The 23,744-nt window shown below is 43.1% G+C and overlaps 1 protein-coding gene across 7 annotated transcripts in view; it reads left to right on the top strand.

The window, feature by feature from the left end:
- adck1 (aarF domain containing kinase 1) overlaps positions 1 to 23,744 on the top strand; it is a 669,842-nt gene that overhangs the window by 281,877 nt on the left and 364,221 nt on the right. For 6 of the 7 annotated variants that reach the window (XM_059961611.1, XM_059961621.1, XM_059961634.1 and 3 more), the window contains exon 5: positions 4,807 to 4,965. The exons of the other annotated variant lie outside the window; for it this stretch is intronic. In XM_059961611.1, coding sequence (XP_059817594.1) covers positions 4,807 to 4,965 — 159 coding nt within the window. The remainder of the gene's footprint in view (positions 1 to 4,806; positions 4,966 to 23,744) is intronic. 7 annotated transcript variants of the gene reach the window in all.

Raw genomic sequence — 23,744 nt, 5'->3', positions numbered from 1 at the left:
TCTCTCAAGATTTTTCCTGCTCAATGATCACTTGGCACTTGCACAGGGCACGTGAACATCCACAGGCAATAAAGGAATGCAGCTTTCTCCCCTTGTTGTAGAAAGGGGGGGGGGGGCAGGATGCAGGGTTAATGGTCCCTCAAAGTTCTCATGCTTGTTGATAGGGTGCTCAAGAAGCGTATGGTGTGTGGGCCTTCATTAGTCGGGAGAGTGAATTCAGGAGCCGCAAGGTAATTTTACAGCTCTATAAACTCTGGTCAGAGCACACTTGGAGTATTGTGTTCATTTCTGGTCACCTCATTATAGGAAGGATATAGAAGCTTTAGAGAGGGTGCAGAGGAGATTTATCAGGATGCTGCATGGATTAGAGAGCATGTTTTATGAAGATAAATTAAGCGAGCTAGGCCTTTTCTCTTTGGAGCAAAGCAGGATGAGAGATGACTTGATAGAGGTAAACAGGATGATAAGAGGCATAGATAGATAGGATAGCCGGAGACATTTTCCCAGGGCAGAAATAGCATTGTTTTAAGGATGTACTCTGCAGTAATCAAATATTGTAACTTGACCACAAGGCATGATAGGATAGAGTCCTAGAAAAGTACAGCACTGAAACAAGCCTTCGGCCCATCTAGTCCATGTCAAACCATTCCAACTACCTACTCCCATCGACCTGCACTAGGAAGATAGACCTACATACCCCTACCATCCATGTACTTATCCAAACTTCAGTTGAAATTAAGTTCGCATCCACCACTTGTGCTGGCAGCTCGTTCCGCACTCTCACCACCTTCTGAGTGAAGGTTGATTTTAAGGGATTGGGAGGAAGTGTGGGTGGGAGGGGAGGATCTCAGAGGTAGCTTTTTACACTGAGAGTGCTGGTGGTAGAAGTAGATACATTAGTGACATTTAAGAGACTCTTAGATAGGCACATGGATAATAGAAAAATGGAGGGCTACGTGGGATGAAAGAGTTAGATTGATCTTTTAGAATAGGTTAAAAGGTCAAAATAACATTGTAGGTGGAAGGGCTGGTACTGTGCTCTAATGTTCTACGTTCTAGATTGTATTTATTACACCTTCCAAATTGTCCTGACTGACCAGTTTTCCCCTTATCTCTGAATCATGCAAAGATGAAATGGCAGGAACTACTGGCAGCTGCACAGTGAGTAGGAAGAAGCGTAGTTAGATGCCCAAATCAGGATGAGTTGTAATTTGGAGAGAACCCTACCTCAGAGGTGGTCGCAAGTCTACAACCAGCCCTTGCACTGCCATGGCTTGGTTTCTATTATCACTTTGCTTTTTCTATGCTGAATGCCTTGCTCTTGCAGTCTCTTTTTCCACTGTATGATTTTATGTACAATATATTTTTCGTATTTGGTATGTTGTTTATTCCGATGCACCTGTATTGCTGCTACAAACAATCTTGTGAAGAGTCGTTTGTTCCTTATCATCCCCCAGGTTTCCACATTTCATATCTTGCAATTCAACCCAGCTTTCGGGTCTCTATTCTACTACCTCAGTTTTCAAGGCAATAAACCATATGTCCATAAAATATAGGAGCAGAAGTGGGCCATACGGCCCATTGAGTCTGCTCTGCTATTCAGTCAAGGGCTGATCCAATTCTTCCAGTCATCCCCACTCCCCTGCTTTCACCTCATACCCTCTGATGCCCTGGCTAATCAAGAACCTATCTACCTCTGCCTTAAATACACCCAATGACTTGGCTTCCACAGACACTCGTGACAACAAATTCCACAGATTTACCACCCTCTGGCTAAAGTAATTTCTCCACATCTCTGTTCTAAAAGGACATCCTTCAATCCTGAAGTCATGCCCTCTTGTCTTAGAATCCCCTACCATGGGAAATAACTTTGCCATATCTAATCTGTTCAAGCTTTTTAACATTTGGAGTGTTTCTATGAGATCCCCCCCTCATTCTCCTGAACTCCAGGGAATACAGCCCAAGAGCTGCCAGACATTACTCATATGGTAACCCTTTCATTCCTGGAATCCTTCTCGTGAATCTTCTCTGAACCCTCTCCAATGTCAGTATATCCTTTCTAAAATATGGAGCCCAAAACTGCACACAATACTCTGTGGTCTCACAAGTGTGTTATAGAGCCTCAACATCACATCCCTGCTCTTATATTCTATACCACTAGAAATGAATGCCAACATTGCATTCACCACTGACTCAACCTGGAGGTTAACCTTTAGGGTATCTTGCACAAGGACTCCCAAATCCCTTTCCATCTCTCCATTTTGCATTCTCTCCCCATCTAAATAATAGTCTGCCCATTTATTTCTTCCACCAAAGTGCATGACCATACACTTTCCAACATTGTATTTCATTTGCCACTTCTTTGCCCATTCCCCTAAACTATCTAAGTTTCTCTGCAGATTCTCTGTTTCCTCAGTGATTAATATTTCTGCAGAAGATGTTCTAATCCAGATGTGCCTGTGGTAACTGATGCATCATAAGCTGCCAACACAACTACTGATAATTTTGTATTCCCGAAACTCTTCCTTTTGCACTGAGGTATGTGGTAGAACAAAGGAACCTGGGAATACAGGTCCAAAATTCATAGAAAGTGGCATCACAGGTAGAGTTGCTCAGAAAGCTTTTGGCACATTGGCCTTCATAAATCAAAGTTTTGAGTACAAGAGATGGGATGTTATGTTGAAGTTGTATAAGACATTGGTGAGGCCTAGTTTGGAGCATTGTGTCCAGTTTTGGTTAACTACCTACAGAAAAAATATAGGTAAGGTTAAAAGAGTACAGAGAAAATCTACAAAGATGTTGCTGGGTCTGGGGTCCTCAATTATAAGGAAAGATTGAATAGGTTGGGACTTTATTCCTTGGAATATAGAGGACTGAGAGGATATTTGATGGTTGTATACAAAATTATGCCCGGTATAGATGGGGTAAATGCAAGCAGGCTTTTTCCACTGAGGTTGAGTGGGACTACAACCAGAGGGCATAGATTAACGGTGAAAGGTGAAAAGTTTAAGGGGAAACTTCTTCACTCAGAAGGTCGTGAGAGTGTGGAATGAGCTGCCAGCACAAGTGGTGCGTGCGAGCTCGATTTCAACGTTTAAGAGAAGTGTGAATAGGTACATGCATGGTGGGATTATGTAGGTCTATTTTCCTAGTTCAGATCAATGGGAATAGGCAGTTGGAATGGTTTGACATGGACTAGATGGGCCCAAAGGCCTGTTTCAGTACTGTACTTTTCTAGGGCGCTATCCTATCATGCCTTGTGGTCAAGTTACAATTTTTAATTACTGCAGAGTACATCATTAAAGCTATGATTTAAACAATTAGTATCACATGTATTCAATGTATTCTTAAGAAGCCGTTGTTTATGGTTTGTGTGTCCCTAAGGCACACTCTCCTCATACTCGCTGTACCAAACTCTATCTGAGAATTACAAATTGAAGATTAAAGATTTAAAGATGAGTTTTATTTGTCACAGAGACATGAAAACGTACAGGGAAATGCGTTATTTGCATCAAATCAAATCAGTGAGTTTTGTGCAGAGCAGTCCATGCTTCCTGCAGCAACTTGGTATATCCACAGCTCATTAACCATACCTACTTAGATGGTGGGGGAAAACCGGTGCACCGGAACAAACATGTGATAAGAGAGATGGACAGAATGTACAGCTAGTGCCATTTTCCCAGGGTGGCAGTGGCTAATACAAGAGGACATTTTTACGTGCTGATTAGAGGCAGGTATGGGGAGGTGGGGAGTGGGTGATTTTATATACAAGAGATTCTGCAGATGCTGGAAACCCAAAGTAACACAGACTGAATATTGGAGGAACTCAGCCGATCAGGAAGCATCTATTGAGATTTGCCATTTGAGGACGAGATATTTCATCAAGATCAGTGGGAGGATGTTAGAGGTAGGGTTTCAAACAGACTGGGAAGTGCATGGGAACGTGCTGCCAGGGGTGATGGGAGAGGCAGGTTTATTAGGGACATTAAAGAAACTCTTTGATAGGCACATGGATGAAAGAGAAATGGAGGGCTGAATAGGAGGGAAAGTCAGATAGATTTTGGAGTAGGTTAAAAGTTTGGCACACACTGTGAGCTGAAGGACTTGTACAGTGCTGTACATAAGAACATAAGAAATAGGAGCAGGAGTAGGCCATCTGGCCCATTGAGCCTGCTCCACCATTCAATAAGATCATGAACTGTTCTATGTTCTATGATTCTGCTGTGTGGAGTTTATATATGTGACTACGTAAATGAGTTTCCCTTGGGTTCCCCAGTTCCTCCTGTAACATAACGACATGCCTGTGGTCAGACGGATTGGCCACCATAAATTACCTGGTGTCATCTCTGAAGATTTTCTCCTTGTCATGGTGGAGAGGCTTGTGAGTTCCTGACAGCAATATATACTTTGATAATAAATTTACTTTGAAATTTGAACATTGTTTTGAGAAAGTTTGAGGGGACTTGGTGTGGGATTGGGGATGGTATCTGGCATATCCTTTTCAGTAGCCCAGAATGTGGTGGAAATTAGTAGTTGTTGTCTGTATATCAATGCAAAGTCTACAGAAACCTTCACCCTCACAAGACCAGTATCTTTTTACACATCCTTATACTCGGTTACGTTGTCCTCTTGAGCAACAGCAAACCAACAGAGCCTGCTTGTGTCTTGACATTTCATTTATAATTTATTATTATATTGATTATAATCATTAATTGCATATATTATACATTTTATGTACCGCTGCTGCAAAGCAACAATTTTTACGACATGTGTCGGTGATAATAAACCTGATTCTGATCTTGACAGATCACCCAGCTGTTTGCCAGCTTTGACGAAACTCCCCTTGGTGCTGCGTCCTGGGCCCAGGTCCATAAGGCAGTTCTACATGATGGAAGGACGGTGGCGCTTAAAGTCCAGCATCCTAAAGTGCAGAGCCAGTGTGCCAAGGACGTTGTTCTGATGGAGGTAAATTTGATTAAGTCTTTAGAAGTAAAGGGCATGACACTTAGAGAATTGGGTAGCTGATGATTAGGATAATCACTACTTGCCTTGTTTTTGCAGAGTAGTTGTAAGAAATTCAAGCTCTGTTTTCTGCACCTCACACAGCAGTACTTCCTCTTGTGAAGTAACTATGTAGTAAGAGTCACATAAAGGTCGCATAGAGTTACTTGCAAGCTACAGACCTTGAGACAAAGGAATATAAACACCTTTACTAATCAAGGACCTCTGCTTTAAACATACCCAATGAATTAGTCTCCACAGCCATCTGTGGCAATGAATTCTGCAGATTCACAGCCCTCTGGCTAAAGATGTTCTGAAGCTAGTTCTAGACTCCCTCACATGTTCTCATGTTCATGGTCAACATGTTCTCCAAATATTCAACATTTAATAGGTTTCAATGAGATTCCCCCCCTACCCCATTCGTCTAAACTCCAGTAAGTACAGGCCCTGAGCCATCAAATGTGCCTAATCAGTTAACCCTTTAATTCCTGGGACCATTCTCATGAATCTCCTGTAGACCATCTCTAATGCAGCACATGCTTTCTTAGGTAAGGGGCAGGAGACTGATCACAATACTCCAATGCGGGCTGACCAAAGCCTTTTTAAAGCCTTAGCATTACATCCTTCCTTTTATATTCTTGTCCTTTTAGAATGTAGGTTGGTGTCAGTTTTTAAAAATAATCTTGTTTATTTATTTATCCATCCATCCACGTGCAGCCTTCCGGCCCTTCGAACAATGCCTCCCAGCAATCCTCTAATTTAATCTTAGCCTAATCATGGGACAGCTTACAGTGACCAATTAACCTACTAACCGGTACGTCTTTAGACTGTGGGAGGAAACCCACACGGTCATGGGGAGAACGTAGAAACTCCTTACAGACAGTGGTGGGAAATGAACCCAGACTGCCTGTGCTGCAAAGTGCTGTGCTAACCATGACACTACTGTGTTGCCCCTCTCAAAGTGAATGCTAACATTGCCTTTACCTTCCTTACCACTGACTCAACCTGCACGTTAACCTTCGTGGAATCCTGCACAAGGACTCTCAAGTCCTTTTAGACCTCTGATTTCTGAACTTACGGAAAATAGTCTGTGCCTTTATTCCTTCTATCAGAGTGCATGATCATACACTGTATTCAGTCTGCCGCTTCTTGGCCCCTTCTCCTGAGATGTCCAAGTCCTTTTGCAGACTCTCTGCTTCCTCAACACTATTGTTACGAAATCCCGTAACTGGATCACTTACCAGCAAAGATAGAGAGGTCCGTTGAAGTCTGATGGTACTATTTTTTAAAAGTCTTTATTTATGAAAGGGGCACAAAAGTAAGATTAATACAAACATTCAGATAATATATGTAGTCACTACTCAATCTAAAAGCGCAGGTCTAATAATAAGCATCAATAAGAAACAGCTCGATCGTTTGTCTAGGGGATAATATATTGTCCGATGGAAATATAAAAGTCACTCAATTCCTGCAGGCTTCTGGCTTTCGGTGGGGGGGGGGGGGAGGGGGAAACCGCTGGGTTTTCACTTGCTGGAGAGAGAGCGAGAGATTGGTGAGAAAAGAAACTTGCCCGGGTCTTTTATGAAGTAAATCTGTTGAATCAGAGGAGCGGGCTTCCCCATTGTTAGCTAAAAGCGGTTTTCCGTGATTCCAGCCACGGATTCCAGGCACGGAATCCAACGCACGTGACTTCCTTCAAATGGCTTCCCGCTACTACGGGATCGTTAGCGTTTCTTCTGGTGCGTCTGAAAGGGGGTGTTCCCCCAGACCAGGGGTCAGCAACCTTTACCACTGAAAGAGCCACTTGGACCCGTTTCCCACAGAAAAGAAAACACTGGGAGCCGCAAAACCCGTTTGCATATAAAATGAAATAACACTGCATACAACGTTTTGTTTTGCCTTTATGCTATGTATAAACAAACTATAATGTGTTGCATTTATGAAATTGATGAACTCCTGCAGAGAAAACGAAATTACATTTCTGCATGCAACAAAAACATTTTGACCTCCGAAAAAAAGACGTTGGGTTGAAGGTTACTTTTAAGTAAAATACTCGACGTCTATTTGAGTCCTTCTTGTATTTATGAAAAACGCCAAACTTAAATTTGCCGCCAGCAGCAAACCAAAAATAACGTCAGCCAGCTGTCAACCTGAAAAATAAAAGGACTATTTCACTGAACAATGAAAACATATGAATATACGTAAAATAATAGGCAATTAAAATATTTATCATCCTTGTTCAGGTTGACTCACACCTGACAATGCAGTCGTATTCAGTAGGGATGGATCGATGCTTAGAGGAGTGACCGGGAAGGATAATGTGTTTTTTTCCTCTCTGAACTCACAGAAGCGTTTCCCAAACGATGTTTGCATTGCGATGATTGCAGAATGTAAATACTCCGAATTTATCATGTCGTGACCTTGTTTGAACTCTCTCAAATTGGGGAAGTGAGACAATGTGCCTTTCTGTAAATCTCTAGCAAGCAACGTCAACTTGCGCTCGAATGCCAAAACATCCTCCAACATGTGCAGGGCTGTACGTCCTTACCCCGTTGAAGAGCTGTGTTCAGCGTGTTCAGGTGCGCTGTCATGTCTACCATGAAGTGTAGCTTTTCCAGCCACTCTGGCTGTTCCAGCTCAGGAAAGGTGAGCCCTTTGCTGCCCAGGAAAGTTTTCACTTCTTCCAGACACGCGACAAAGCGTTTCAGCACCTCCCCTCTGGACAGCCAGCGATAAAAACACGTTGTAGCGGCGTGCTACACGCAGTCAGTAAACTGCAGTCAAAGATAGCTTTATTCGAACTAAACAGCCTTGCTTTTAAGCCTCCCTCAACCCGCCCCCCATGGGCGCAGATGCTGCAAAAGACACGTACTCACAAACCCCCGTAGGCTATCTCCCTTAGCCTGAACGCTGGCTAATTATGAGCCGGTTCGGATGTGTCAGGAAATGGGTCGCCACAACGTCTTATTTAGATTGTACAAGATCACCATAATCTTCAAATTTAGATTTACATTTCAAAAACTAACAAACTAACATAAAATACATTTTAATTAAATACTGACCATGTAGTGGTGTGCTACACGCAGCGCTAAAATTACGACACGGAGTCGGTAACTGCAGTCGAAGGAAAAAACTTTATTCGAAATCTTCAGCCTCACTTTTAAGCCTCCCTCAACCTGCCCCCCCCCCCATGGCGCAGAGGCTCCAAAGCTCTGTGCTCGCAAACCCCCGTAGGCTATCTAATTGTGAGTCGGTTCGGATGTGCCAGGAAAAGGGTCGCCACAACCAATTATTTCCCAAAGCAACAGGGAGCCGCAGCACAGACGTAAAAGAGCCACATGTGGCTCCGGAGCCGCGGGTTGCCGACCCCCGCCCCAGACCCTCTTTTATACTTCCTCACGGGGTCTCAGATGTCAATCAGGTTGGGATGATGCAATCTCTCTCTCAACCAGCCTACTTTGCCCGAGGGCTTGCACGTAGCATAGTCCCCAATCCACAAACGTGGTCTCCAGGAGACAATGGCCAGGTCTCTCTCATTTCCTGGGTCCTCTGAGCCAACCCAATAATGCTCTTGCAATTCTCACAAAGGAGGGGGCTCCCCCACCCCTTCGGCCCCTCAGAGCTGTGGTGCATTCATAACACTATCAGAGCAACACACACTAAACACTGGAGGAACTCAGTGGCCAGGCAGCCTCTGTGGAAATGAGTTCAGTCGACGTTTCGGGCAGTACTGGGAAAAAGATGAGTCAGAGTCGGAGAGTGGGGGAGGGGAGGGAGAGGTGAGGTGAGAGATGAAACCTGGGTGGGGGGGGGGAGTAGAAGTAAGGAGCTGGGAAGTTGATTGGTGAAAGAGATACAGGGATGGAGAAGGAGGAATCTGACAGGAGAGGACAGAAGGCCATGGAAGACAGAAAAAGGGGGAGAAGCAGCAGAGGGAGGTGATGGGCAGGTAAGGAGATATGGTGAGAGAGGGAAATGGGAAAGGAGAATGGTGAAGTGGGGGGGGGGGCATTACCAGAAGTTGGAGAAATCGATGTTCATGCCATCGGATTGGAGGCTACTCAGACGGAATGTAAGGAATTGCTCCTCCAACCTGAGTGTGGCCTCATCAAGGCAGCAGAGGAGACCATGGAGTGACATATCGGATTGGGATTGGGAAGTAGAATTAAAATGTGTGAGACTGGATGATCTCAATTTTTCTGGTGGACAGAGCATAGGTGCATGGTGAAGCGATCTCCCAATCTGTGTTGGGTCTCGGTGGTACACAGGGGGCCACACCAGGAGCACCGGATACAGTAGATGACCCCAGTAGACTCACAGGTGAAGTGTCGCCTCACCTGGAAGGTTTATTTGGGGTCCTGAATGGTACTGAGGGAAGAGGTGTAGGAGCAGGTGTAGCACTTGTTCCGCTTGCAAGGATAAGTAACAGGAGGGAGATCAGTGGGGAGGGAATGAATGGATAAAGGAATTGCGTAGGGTGCTATCCCTGCAGAAAGCAGAAAGCGGGCAGGAGGGGAAGGTGTGCTTAGTGGTGGGTTCCCGCTGGAGATGGTGGAAGTTACAGAGAATTATGTGCTGAACGTGGAGGCTGGTGGGGTGGTAGATGAGGACAAGAGGAACCCTATCCCTGGTGGGGTGGCGGGTGAAGTGGTGAGGGCAGATGTGTGCGAAATGGAAGAGATGCTGTTGAGGCTAGCATTGATGGTGGAGGAAGGGAAGGTCCTTTCTTTGAAGAAGGAGAACATCTCCTTAGTTCTAGAATGCGATGCCTCATCCTGAGATGTGGAGGAGACAGAGGAATTAAGGGAAGAGGTTCGGATTTTTATAAGTAACAGGGTGGGAAGAGGTATAGTTCAGGTAGCTGTGAGAGTCAGTGGGTTTATAAAAGACATCAGTAGAGATTTCCCCAGAGAAGGAAACAGAAAGATCGAGAAAGGGGGGTGGGGGATGATGTCGGAAATGGACCAGGTAAATTTGAGGGCAGGGTGGAAGTTGGAGGCAAAGTTGATGAAGTAGACAAGCCCCACATGGGTGCAAGAAGCAACCCCAATGCAGTCGTCGATATTAGCTGAAGACAATTTCACCAGTTATATCAATCCTGGCCAGAGAAGAGTTGTTTGCTGTAATTCTGTTTTCCATTTCTTCCATGGCCTTGAACTTTAAGTCCTTGGCCAGCTACTCCTTAAGTATGCAAGGGGTTCTGCCTTTCAACAGTAAGTTCTGGACCCCCACTGCCCTCTTTGTAAACAGATTTTCCTCAAATCCCCTTTGAACTTTCTATTATTTGTAAATCTTTGCTCACTGGGTACTCAGTCGTTTTTCATTGATAGAAACCACTCTTCTAGGTCTCTTGGATTGTACACAATAAATCTTCTCTTGTCCTCCTCTGCCCCAACGAAAACTACCCTGCCTGCTCCAACATTACCTCATTGCCGAAGTTCCCAGTCTTTGGAATGATGGAGCTCTGGAGCACAGAAAAAGGCCTTTTAGCCCATCTAATCTGTGCTGGCCTGGTTTTCTGTCAAGTCCCATCTCCCTGCAACTGGGCATATACCTCTCTGATCCACATACTTATCCAAACTTCTCTGAACTGTTACTATTGAACCCACAGCTCCCACTTTCACTGGCAGCTCGTTCTACCCTTGCACTACCCCCTGAGTGAAGAAGATCCCCCTCAGAATCCTGTTACAAATATTGCCTTTCACCCTAAACTTAGTTCTAGTCTCACCCAACCTGCGAGGGGAAAAGGCTTCTTGTATTTGCCCTATATATAATCCTCACAGTTTTTTGTACCTCTACAAAATTTCTCCTCATGTTCCTGTGACCCCAAGATCCCTCTGATCCTCCACACTGTCAAGAGTCTTACTATTAATACTATATTCTGCCGTCATATTTGACCTACCAAAATGAATCACTTCACACTTATCTGGGTTGATCTCCATCTGCCACTTCTCAGCCCAGTTTTGCATCATATCAATGTCCCATTGACAGCCCTCCACACTATCCACAACACCCCCAAGCTTTGTGTCATCAACAGATTTACTAACCCATCCCTCCACTTCCTCATCCAGGTCATTTATAAAAATCATGAAGAGGTGGAGTCCCAGAACAGATCCCTGAGATACACCACTGGTCACCGACCTCCATGCAATTTGAGACCCGTCTACAACCACTCTTTGCCTTCTGTGGGCAAGCCAATTCTGGATCCGCATGCCTCCTTAATTTCTCAATAAGCCTTGTATGGGTTACTTTATCAAATGCCCTGTTGAAATCCATATATACTACATGTACTGCTTTACCTTCATCAATGTGTTTAGTCACATCCTCAAAAAATTTAATTAGGCTCCTAAGGCATGATCTGCCTTTCACAAAGCCACGTTGACTATTCCTAATCATATTATGCCTCTCCAAATGTTCATAAATTCTGCCTCTCAGGATCTTTTCCATCAACTTACCAGCCACTGAAGTAAGACTCACTGGCCTATAATTTCCTTGGATATCTCTACTCCCTTTCTTGAATAAGGGAACAACACCTGCAAATCTCCAATCCTCCAGAACCTCTCGCGTCCCCAGTGATGATCCAAAGATCATTGACAGAGGCTCAGCAATCTCCTGCCTCGCCTCGCACAGTAGCCTGGGGTACATCTCATCCGATTCCAGTGACTTATCCAACTTGATGCTTTCCAAAAGCTCCAGTACATCCTCTTTCTTAATGTCTATATGCCCAAGCTTTTCAGTCTGCTGTAAGTCATCCTGACAATTGCCAAGATCCTTTTCAGTAGTGAATACTGAAGCAAAGTATTCATTAAGTACCTTTGCTATCTCCTCTGGTTCCATACACACTTTTCCACTGTCACACTTGATTGGTCCTATTCTCACAAGTCTTATTCTTTTGCTCTTCACGTGCTTGTAGAATGCCTTGGGGTTTTCCTTAATCCTGCTTGCCAAGGCCTTCTCATGTCCCTTTTTGGCTCTCCTAATTTCATTCTTAAACTCCTTCCTGCTAGGCTTATAATCTTCTAGATGTCTATTATTACTTAGTGTTTTGAACCTTTTGTAAGCTTTTCTTTTCTTCTTGACAGATTTTCAATAGACTTTTTACACCACGGTTCCTGTACCCTACTATCCTTTCACTGTCTCATTGCAATGTTCTTATGCAGAACGTCACACAAATAACCCCTGAACATTTGCCACATTTCTGCTGTACATTTCCCTGAGAACATCTGTTCCTAATTTATGCTTACAAGTTCTTGCCTGATAGCTTCATATTTCCCCTTACTCCAATTAAACACTTTCCTAACTTGTCTGTTCCTATCCCTCTCCAATGCTATGGTAAAGGAGATAGAATTGTGATCACTATCTCCAAAATTCTCTCTCACTGAGAGACCTAATATCTGACCAGGTTTATTTTCCAATACCAGATCAAGTACAGCCTCTCCCCTTGTAGCCTTATCTACATATTGTGTCCGGAAACCTTCGCAAACACACCTAACAAACTCCACCCCATCTAAACCCCTCGCTCTAGGGAGATGCCAATCGATATTTGGGAAATTAATATCTCCCATTGTGACAACTCTGTTATTAGTACACCTTCCAGAATCTGTTTCCCTATCTGCTCCTTGATATCTCGATGTTACTATTGGGCAGGTAATAAAAAACACCCAGTAGAGTTATTGACTCCTTTCTGTTCCCACCCACAGAGACTCCGTAGACAATCCCTCCATGACGTCCACCTTTTCTGCAGCCGTGACACTATCTCTGATCAACAGTGCCATGCCCCCACCTCTTTTGCCTCCCTCCCTGTCCTTTCTGAAACATCTAAAACCTGGCACTTGAAGTAACCATTCCTGTCCTTGAGCCATCCAAGTCTCTGTAATAGCCACAGCATCATAGCTTCAAGTATTGATCCATGCTCTAAGCTCATCAGCTTTGTTCATGATGCTTCTTGCATTAAAATAGACTCATCTCAAACCATCAGTCTGAGCGCATCCCTTCTGTATCACCTGCCTATCCTCCCTCTCACACTGTCTCCAAGCTTTCTCTATTTGTGAGCCAACCACCCCTTCCTCCGTCTCTTCAGTTTGGTTCCCACCCCGCAGCAATTCTAGTTTAAACTCACCTCAATAGTCTTAGCAAACCTCCCTGGCATGATATTGGTCTCCCTCGGATTGAAGTGCAACCTGTCCTTTTTGTACAGGTCACGCCTGCCCCAAAAGTGGTCGCAATGATCCAGAAATCTGAATCCCTGCCCCTGCTCCAATCCCTCATCCCTCATCCTCCACCTCACTCTATTCCTATACTCACTGTCGCGTGGCACAGGCAGTAATCCTGAGATTACTACCTTTGAGTTTCTGCTTCTCAGCTTCTTTCCTAACTCCCTGTAGTCTGTTTTCAGGACCTCCTCCCTTTTCCTACCTATGTCATTAGTACTGTTCCAAGCTTCAGGTCACATGCACCTGAGGAATGTTTGTGACATTCCAGCTGTGGTCCAAATGGTGGTTTATACAGTTCTGGCATGATTTTCCTGTCCTTAGAAACATAAAAAATAGGTGCAGGAGTTGGCCATTTGGCCCTTCGAGCCTGCACCGCCATTCAGTATGATCATGGCTGATCATCCAACTCAGAACCCTGTACCTGCTTTCTCTCCATACCCCCTGATCCCTTTAGCCACAAGGACCATATCTAACTTCCTCTTAAATATAGCCAATGAACTGGCCTCAACTGTTTCCTGTGGCAGAGAATTCCACAGATTCACCACTCTCTGTGTGAAGAAGTTTTTCCTCATCTTGGTCCTAAAAGGTTTCCCCTTTATCCTTAAACTGTGACCCCTCGTTCTGGACTTCCCCAACATTGGAAGCATTCTTCCTGCATCTAGCCTGTCCAATCCCTTTAGCATTTTATACGTTTCAATAAGATCCCCTCTCAATCTTCTAAAGTGAGTATAAGCCTAGTCGATCCAGTCCTTCTTCATATGAAAGTCCTGCCATCCCAGGAATCATTCTGGTGAACCTTCTCTGTACTCCCTCTATGGCAAGAATATCTTTCCTCAGATTAGGGGATCAAAACTGCACACAATATTCTAGGTGCGGTCTCACCAAGGCCTTGTACAACTGCAGTAGAACCTCCCTGCTCCTGTACTCAAATCCTTTTGCTATGAATGCCAACATACCATTTGCCTTTCTCATTGCCTGCTGTACCTGCATGCCCACCTTCAATGACTGGTGTACAATGACACCCAGGTCTCGTTGCATCTCCCCTTTTCCTAATTGGCCACCTTTCAGATAATAATCTGTTTTCCTGTTCTTGCAACCAAAGTGGATAACCTCATATTTATCCACATTAAATTGCATCTGCCATGAATTTGCCCACTCACCTAACCTATCCAAGTCACCCTGCATCCTCTTAGCATCTTCCTCACAACTAACACCGCTGCCCAGCTTCGTGTCATCCGCAGACTTGGAAATGCTGCATTAATTCCCTTGTCTAAAGCATTAATATATATTGTAAACAACTAGGGTCCCAGCACTGAGCCTTGCGTACCCCACTAGTCACTGCCTGCCATTCTGAAAAGGTCCCATTTACTCCCACTCTTTGCTTCCTGTCTGCCAACCAATTCTCTATCCACATCAATACCATACCCCCAATACTGTGTGCTTTAAGTTTGCACACTAATCTCCTGTGTGGGATCTTGTCAAAAGCCTTTTGAAAATCTAAATATACCACATCTACTGGCTCTCCCCTATCCACTCTACTAGTTACAGCTTCAAAAAATTCTTAAGATTTGCCAGACGTGATTTTCCTTTCACAAATCCATGCTGACTTTGTCCGATGATTTCACCTCTTTCCAAATGTGCTGTTATCACATCTTTGATAACCGACTCTAGCATTTTCTCCACCACTGATGTCAGACTAACCGGTCTATAATTCCCCGGTTTCTCTCTTCCTCCTTTTTTAAAAAGTGGGGTTACATTAGCCACCCTCCAATCCTCAGGAACTAATCCAGAATCTAAGGAGTTTTGAAAAATTATCACTAATGCATCCAGTTTTTCTTGGGCTACTTCCTTAAGCACTCTGGGATGCAGACCATCTGGCCCTGGGGATTTATCTGCCTTTAATCCCTTCAATTTACCTAACACCACTTCCCTACTAACATGTATTTCCCTTAGTTCCTCCATCTCACTAGACCCTCGGTCCCTTACTATTTCCGGAAGATTATTTATGTCCTCCTTAGTGAAGACAGAACCAAAGTAGTTATTCAATTGGTCTGCCATGTCTTTGTTCCCTATGATCAATTCACCTGTTTCTGACTGTAAAGGACCTACATTTCTCTTGACCAATCTTTTTTCTTTTCACGTATCTATAAAAGTTTTTACAGTCAGTTTTTTTGTTCCCTGCCAGCTTTATCTCATAATCTTTTTTTCCCTTTCCTAATTAAGCCCTTTGTCCTCCTCTGCTGGTCTCTGAATTTCTCCCAGTCCTCAGGTATGCCGCTTTTTTTTGCTAATTTATATGTTTCTTTTCTGGACTTGATACTATCCCTAATTTCCCTTGTCAGCCATGGGTGCACTACTTTCCCTGGTTTATTCTTTTGCCAAACTGGGATGAACAATTGTTGTACTTCATCCATGCGATCTTTAAAAGCTTGCCATTGCATATCCACCGTCAACCCTTTAAGTATCATTTGCCAGTCTATCTTAGCTAATTCACGTCTCATACCTTCAAAATTACCCTTCTTTAAGTTCAGAACCTTTGTTTAACTATTAACTATGTCACTCTCCATCTTAATGAAGAATTCCACCATATTATGGTCACTATACTCTGCATCTCAGTCTCAGCCCTTTCTGACCTGCCTTGTCTACTTTCCTTGCCACCTCCAAGGTCTCTCTGTCCCTCGACACTTCTCGGTATCCTACTGTTCATTTTATGTTCTCTCCCCTTCTTCAGACTCAACAGATGCACGATTTTACAATTCCCCAGATGGAATCTATTTGCCTTCTTACTGCTCGCCATTTGGCATTTTCCTGCAATATTCTGGTTTCCTATTCACCAACAACCAGATGAGTAACATCCCATACTGCAGCCTAAGTCATTGTTAGCTCCTGGCAATTTTTGGTACATTTTGGACAGTGAGCCCTGTTGAATCTCTCTTCTTTTGGCTTTCCGATCACTGAGGGTCCTGTTGGCCATTAACAGTTGTTTCCCGGCATTGAGGAATCACTTTCAAAGATGTATGGATCCAACTTCAAGGACTCCACAACAAATGTTCTCAATATTATTTATAAATTTTTTTTATGGCTTTGTATATTTGTGGAACCCTTTTTTGCTGGGCGTCTCTGGAAACGCAACTCATTGGCCCCTCGCTAACAGCCGCTGGACTCCGCCACGAGAAGCCCCCCTTTCTGGGGCTTCGTACATCTAGAGTGTATACAATTCTGACCCGTCAAATTTGTGAGGTTGAGATGTCTCACCCACCCAAACCCTGATTTACTGTTTGATTTACTATCCCTAGCAATTGCCTGTCAGCAAGAAGTAACAGATCGTACACTGCATACGATTATTTAAAAAAGTATATTTAAAAAGGAAAGCACCAGAGAGACATTCTGTATGATCAATAAGTCAGTTGTTTGGAATCAAATAACCTTGCCTGGTGTCTCGGGGCTGGGTGTGTCTGCACCCATGCCACCCCCTCCCCTGGCACTCCTTCTCTGCCACCTGTCCCACACCTCTCCCACGGTGCTCCACCCTCACCATTCCTGACATGCTTTGCTCCCACCAGGTTTGCAGACTTGCTCTTTGCTTCACATTGACAAATACAGTTCTGTACAAAAGTCTCATGCACACCCCAGACGTGCACAGTCCTATATGTACTTCGATAATAAGTATAATTTGAACTTTGAACTTCTGATTGAATCATGAATCTTTCATTTAGGGTATTGTCAAGTACCTTCCTAAAACCCATGTAAACTACATAAAAGTGTTATCCTCCTAAATCTGCTTTTTGTTATCACCTGAAAAAATTCATTCAATTTAGTTTGATGTGACTTTGCCATCACAAATCCTTACTGAATGTCCTTGCCCTTCTAAATGCTGATAAATACTCTTCCTTGGAAGTTTTCCAAAAAAATTGTCCACTATTGACATTGAATTCAGTGGCCCAAAATGACTTGATTTACTCTAATCTGCATTTCTGAAAGGTGCTGTATTTGCTGTCTTCTGATCCTGGGCCAAGAAGCCTCCAGCCAAAAAGGGCTGGAAAATTATGTTTGGAGCCCTGCTCCTTTTTCCCTCGCTTCTCTTAAAAGGCTGCCTTTTATTGGGGATTGGCAATTAAAATCTGCGAAACCCCTTTAATATTTTTCTTGCTTGCCTTGCCTGTCTTATCTAATGTTTCACTATCTCTTCATTAACTACATCATATACTACATTTTCCACTTGAACAGACAAATGCAAAGTGCTCGTTAAGAACCCATATTCCCGTCTGCATATGCAGATTGCCTTTCTTTCATAGCTCCTACTCTTTCCTTTTGTTCTTTATGTTTGTAAAGTTCCCTTTGATTTTATATGCCTTTGTTTGAGTTCCTGAATTACTTCAGCTTTTCGCACCTGCATTATCTATACTTCTGAATACAGAATTGACCTTGGTATATAAAACATGCTTTAAAGTTCAAAGTGCATTTATTATCAAAGAATGGATAAATTATACAACCTTGAGATTTGTTTGTTTCCAGGCAGCCGCAAAGCAAACAACCCAAAAAGAACCCAATTAAAAAAAATAAGGACCAACCCCCAATGTGCGCAGAGAAAGAGAGAAAAAAAACACAAATTGTGCAGAGAATAGCATTCCGAACCAAACTCAGTCCTTGATCCAAATCCCCCAGAGCAGCCTGGAGCAGGCCCAAAGCCCCGGTATTCAATTCATCATGCTTATCATGTATGCTGAATTGTATCCTATATCTCCCTTGACATCTCTGCATCTGTAGATTTGATCCCGGGTACCATTTTGAATTCATTTGGAAATCTATTTTCTTTGAACCCTTGCTATTAAAATACCTACTGTGGTGGTGATGTCGACGCATTCGGGGATCTGTCCCAAGTCCGGTTTTAGACAATAAGGTATGGGAGCAGAAGTAGGCCATTTGGCCCATCGAGTCTGCTCCACCATTCAATCGTGGGCTGATCCAATTCTTTCCATCATCCCCACTCCCCTGCTTTCTCCCCATACCCTTTGATGCCCTGGCTAATCAAGAACCTATCTATCTCTGCCTTAAATGCACCCAATGACTTGGCCTCCACAGCTGCTCGTGGCAACAAATTCCACAGATTTACCACCCTCTGTAATTTCTCCACTTCTCTGTTCTAAATGGACGCCCTTCAATCCTGAAGTCATGCCCTCTTGTCCTAGACTCCCCTACCATGGGAAATAACTTTGCCATATCTAATCTGTTCAGGCCTTTTAACATTCGGAATGTTTCAATGAGATCCCCCCTTGTTCTCCTGAACTCCAAGGAATACAACCCAAGAGCTGCCACAAGTTCCTCATACGGTAACCGTTTCATTCCTGGAATCATTCTCGTGAATCTTCTCTGAACCTTCTCCAATGTCAGTATATCCTTTCTAAAATAAGGAGCCCAAAATTATACACAATACTCCAAGTGTGGTCTCATGAGTGCCTTATAGAGCCTCAACATCACATCCCTGCTCTTATATTCTATACTTCTGGAAATGAATGCCAATATTGCATTCACCTTCTTCACCACTAACTCAACCTGGAGGTTAACCTTTAGGGTATCCTGCACAAGGACTCCCAAATCCCTTTCCATCTCTGCATTTTGCATTCTCTCCCCATCTAAATAATAGTTTGCCCATTTATTTCTTTCACCAAAGTGCATGACCGTACACTTTCCAACATTGTATTTCATTTGCCATTCCTCTGCCACTTTGCTCCCAGACCTATGTGCCACCTCCTCACTCATAGCTCTCCAATTCACGATTGGTTATTGCCAAATTGTGTCTCAAAATGGTATATTTGGTTGAGTCTATTTAAGAACTTTTGCTGAACATCATTAAATCTACTCTGAGGGCTCGGTTGATCAGGGCTGATCATCAATGTTGTATCCGGGTTGGGCTGTACAATATGGAGAGCAAGGTGTCATCCATGTAACAAGCTTCCTCTCTCTGCAAAGGGATGGTAGAGACTGATATGGATTGGCACCAGGAATGCCAGTCAACGTCAGACTGCCTTAGGGACTCCAGATCCAGATACTTCTCTTGGGATTTACTCCTGAAGCATTCCCCATGAGTGGGTATAGCTGCAAAGCAGCGGACGTCTGAGATCAGAGTTTTCCTTCTCCTCGATAGGTTGCCAACCACGGCTGATGAGCCCCATCTGCCCGAAGTGACTGGTTTTAAGGTGCCAGTAACCCTTCTCCTGTCAATAGAAACAGTTCTGCTGGGCTTAGTAGCTAAGCCACATGTGAAGGGCAGATGTCAGAGGCTATCTGAGGCACACACTATTGGAATATTTAATAGGTAGTGGGAGCTTGTCCACATTACCAGTTATAATAACCAAAGGAACCAACAGTAAAATTAGCTGAGTTCTGGTCCCTATTGCCAAAATGCTCCCTTACAACTAATCCACTACCAGGCCACTTCATTCCACAGCAGCAGTGAAATTATCCACACATTTTCTCCCACACTGTTCACCTAACCTAATGGACATTTGGTGTGCTTCATGTGCTTATTCAGCTGCTCTTGAAATGAGAGAGATAAATATTCATCTCCCAAGTGCCTTCTGATTACGAATTCTATCTTCTTTCAAATGGGCAGTGGATTTTTTTGGCTTTATGACTATTGGTATTGATATTGTGTTATTATTGTCAAAGTGTACCAAGATACAGCGAAAAGCTTGTCTTGCGTAGTGTTCATCAGTTTTCTGAGGTAAAAGTTAAAGAGAGATTAGTACATCAAAAAATGTGTCATTTGTGGGAATGACTAATATAGTTCAAGAATGTGAGAGTAAGCGTTCGGCACGGACTAGAAGGGCCGAGATGGCCTGTTTTTGTGCTGTAATTGTTATATGTGCTGGGGACAGCACACAAGTATCACCATGCTTTTTCACCTACAACTTACTAACCTATAGGTCTTTAGAAAGTGGGAGAAAACCCATGAAGTGACAGGGAGAATGCACAAACTCCTTTTAGACACTTAGTGCGAATTAAACTCCAATTGGTGGTTGCTGGCGCTGCAAACCATTACCTTAACCTCTGTGCTACTGTCTCACCTGTAGAGAAGGGGGAAACATTAACAATGCTTCTAAAGTCTAGGAGCTACAGAGAAAGTGCAGTGCAAACTCATAAGGAAGTTGCAGATTTTGAGGTCAAGGGTTTGTCTTAACATACATGATCTATCATACCACCTTATATTTACAGAACCCCTTCCCAGATTTAGTTGGGAGATGTGAGGACTGAATAAGCAGTGGGTTTCAGAGAATGTATTACAGGGCTCGAATCTTAGATATTGTGAGTTCGAGAGCCAGAGACAGTTTTGGTCACATGATTTGGTTATTGTTGGGAAGGTCAACATTGTCCATCCCAAATTGTCCTTTGGAAGGTGGTGTACCTTGGGCTTCCTGGAGAAGTTTTCTCCATTTTGGGTTGGATTCAGATGCAGTTACAATGAAGGAGCAGTAATCTATTGTGGTGTGAGATTTGGAGGGGAACCCATGTTGTTCCCATATTCCTGCTTCCTTTGTGTGTATATTTTTGCTGAAGAAACCTTGACAAGTTGTTGCCATGGATTTTGTAGTCTGAATCAACAACATACACTGTTGACTCAATCTACAAAATTGAATAGATTTCAATGTATTCAAACTAAAGTGAACAAATTTAAATTTGTTCAATTCCAAGTAATTGAACTGATGTCATAGAGTGCTAGCAGTGGGAGGTGAACACTGGGTTTGTAGTTCTGTGCCTGTCAAGCTGCCTGCTTTCCTGCAGATTGAAATTATAAAAAATATCTAAAAGGCACCTGGTAAGACAAGGTTTAAGGGACCTTGGTGTGGAGAATGAACAAGGCATCAAGCTGATAATGATGTTTTGATTTTAACAGCAGCCATATGTTGATGGGAGTATCTTATCTTCTATGGTTTGAATTTTCAGTGTAAGGTCATTACATCTTGAACATAATCCAAATGCTCAAGGTTGTGACGAGGTCATGTCTGAATAATGAAAATGTGAAATTGCAAGTCTTTCCTCCTCCCCTGCCTTCCTGAGATTTATCTGTGTCTCTCACAAACTTGGCCATTGTTAGAATTATAGGAAGGTACAACATAGAAGGAAACTTTTTGGCCGATTGTTTCTGTGCTGCCAAAAAAGAACCATGGAGACCAATGCAGCTTCTCGGGAGTTGGCCAGGGTCCTAGGGGTTATGACTTTTTAATGGCTCATCAGTTAATTTTTAAATGTGATGAGAGCTTGTGTCTTCATTAGTCTTTCAGGCACTGAGTTCAGGATAGATATTTCTCCTTGGAGTTGCAATCTTCCCACAGCCCACTCGAATCTGTAGCCCTTCATATCCCTCTGTCCATGTACCTATTTAAACTTCTCTTGTTGAAGTACAATTAGTTTTAAATCCTTGGTATTTCATAATTTTATGCACGTTGGTTAAATTTCATCAGAGCCTCTGTTGTAAAGAAAATAATGCTTGCCACCTTGTAATTCTCATTGCCAAACTTCTCTATTGCTTGCAGACTTCCTTGTAAATCTGCTCCTTGTACGATTGCATTTGATCTGTTGCAGAGCATAGAACACTTCAGCCCACTATGTCTGCACCGACCATAAAGCCAAGCTAACTACTCCGATTTGCTCACATCTGTCTGTCTAAGTGCCTCTAAAAACATTGCTATCGTATTTGTTCTGCCACCTCCCTGGCAGTAAAAAGAATCTTATTTTCACTGACATACGTCGTGAAATTTGTTGTTTAGTGGCAGAGGTACAGTGCAATACATAAAAATTACTGTACATTACAATAACAATAAATCAAAAATAAATAGTGCAAAAGAGAAAAAAATCATGAGAGAGTATCCTTTGGTTCTCGGACCTTTCAAAAACCCGATGGTTGAGGAAAAGAAATTGTTCCTAAAACATTAAGTTTCAGGCTTCCGTATCGTGAAAAGGGCCTGAACTGGAGAGTGAGGGAGCTTTATGATAGATGCCACCTTCTTGAGGCATCACCTTTTGAAGGTGTCTTCGATGGTGGCGAGGCTAGTGCCCTTGATGGAGATGGCTGAATCTACAACCTCCAAACCAGCTGGCAATGTAATCATTCAGAATATTCTCCATGGTACATCTGTAGAAGTTTGCTAGTCTTTGATGACATACCCTATATTCTCAAACTCTGTTCATTCAGAAGCGAAGATGATCTGGATATGAATATTCCCTGAATATGAATATTTTCTGATCTCTTTTAAACTTTTCCCCTCTTATCTTAAGTCTATGTTCTCTAGTTTTTCCACTCTGGGGAAAAGAAATCTGATTATCTGCCCTTTTTTTGCCTTTCATAATTTTATATGTATCCACCAGGTTGCCCATCAACTTACAATGCTTTAGAGAAAGCAGTTCAGCTTAATCCATCTCCCATTATAAGCAGTACTCTTCAATGAAGAGAGTGTTTTAGCATTTCATGTTAATTATTTTTCATTATAATGGGGGGTCGGGAGAAGAGTGAAGTAGAGAAATTAAATTGCACAGAGCGAAAGAGAGAGAGAAAAACAGAAAGAGAGATAGAGAGAGAGAGTGAGATGTTGTCTTCAGATAATCAGTAATTCCAGTGCAGTCTCACATTTCCCGTGTTTAGTTTATTTTCCCTCTGCTCTTCTTGAAGGGTACGGTTACATCGTTGTTAAATTACTAGATTAGCAGCCAGAGGTCGGAAGTATTGATCTGGAGACATGATTTTGAATCCCACCATGGCAACTAGGGAATTTAAATTCAAGTTGTTCAATAAATCTGTAATGAAAAATACCTCCTTGTATGGTAACCATGAAATGACCGGACTGTTTGGTTTGCTGATGTCCTCCAGGGAAGGAAATCTGCCAACCTTACCAGGTTTGGCTCATCTGACACCCCAGACACACCAATGTAATTCTTAACTTGACTTTTGGTTCAGGGTCGGGGGCATTTAGGAATAGGTGATAAATGTTGGCACCACCAGTGTCATCCAAATCCTGTGAATGAACAATAACAACTCTACACGTAGCACCATTTCAACAATCAGGCTCCTGAGGAGCTCATGTGGGAGAATCATATCATTAACAAAACGGCTCGGCCAACTATGTATTTCTTGCAGTAGTTGGTAAAATTCCATCTTTCCTGTAACATATTGGTGCAATTCTACACTGTCGACATGGACAGCATCCTCATATCAGCTGTGACTGTGTGGTTTAGTGCAGCATCCTCTCAGGACGTATGAAAACTACAGCGAATTGTCATGTCAGCAGGCAAGGTCATTGGCTACAGTCTACCATCTCTGCAGGACTTGTCTGTGTCCAGAATAAAGAAGCGGGCAGGAAAAGTCATTGTGGACACTACCCACCCCGCAAGCTGCCTGTTCCAAAAGCTCCCTCTGGAAAGTGCAATAGGGCTATTTAAAAAAACATATAACATCATCTTAAAAGTTTATACCCCCAGACAGTTAGTCTGATTAACAATTCTGGTTAGCTTCTCCCACTCTCCCATATTACCCCA

Source organism: Hypanus sabinus, chromosome 2 (genome assembly GCF_030144855.1).
Source record: "Hypanus sabinus isolate sHypSab1 chromosome 2, sHypSab1.hap1, whole genome shotgun sequence".
NCBI lineage: Eukaryota > Metazoa > Chordata > Chondrichthyes > Myliobatiformes > Dasyatidae > Hypanus > Hypanus sabinus.
Note: the sequence above shows the minus strand (reverse complement) of the source record. Positions and strands in the feature narration are given on the sequence as shown.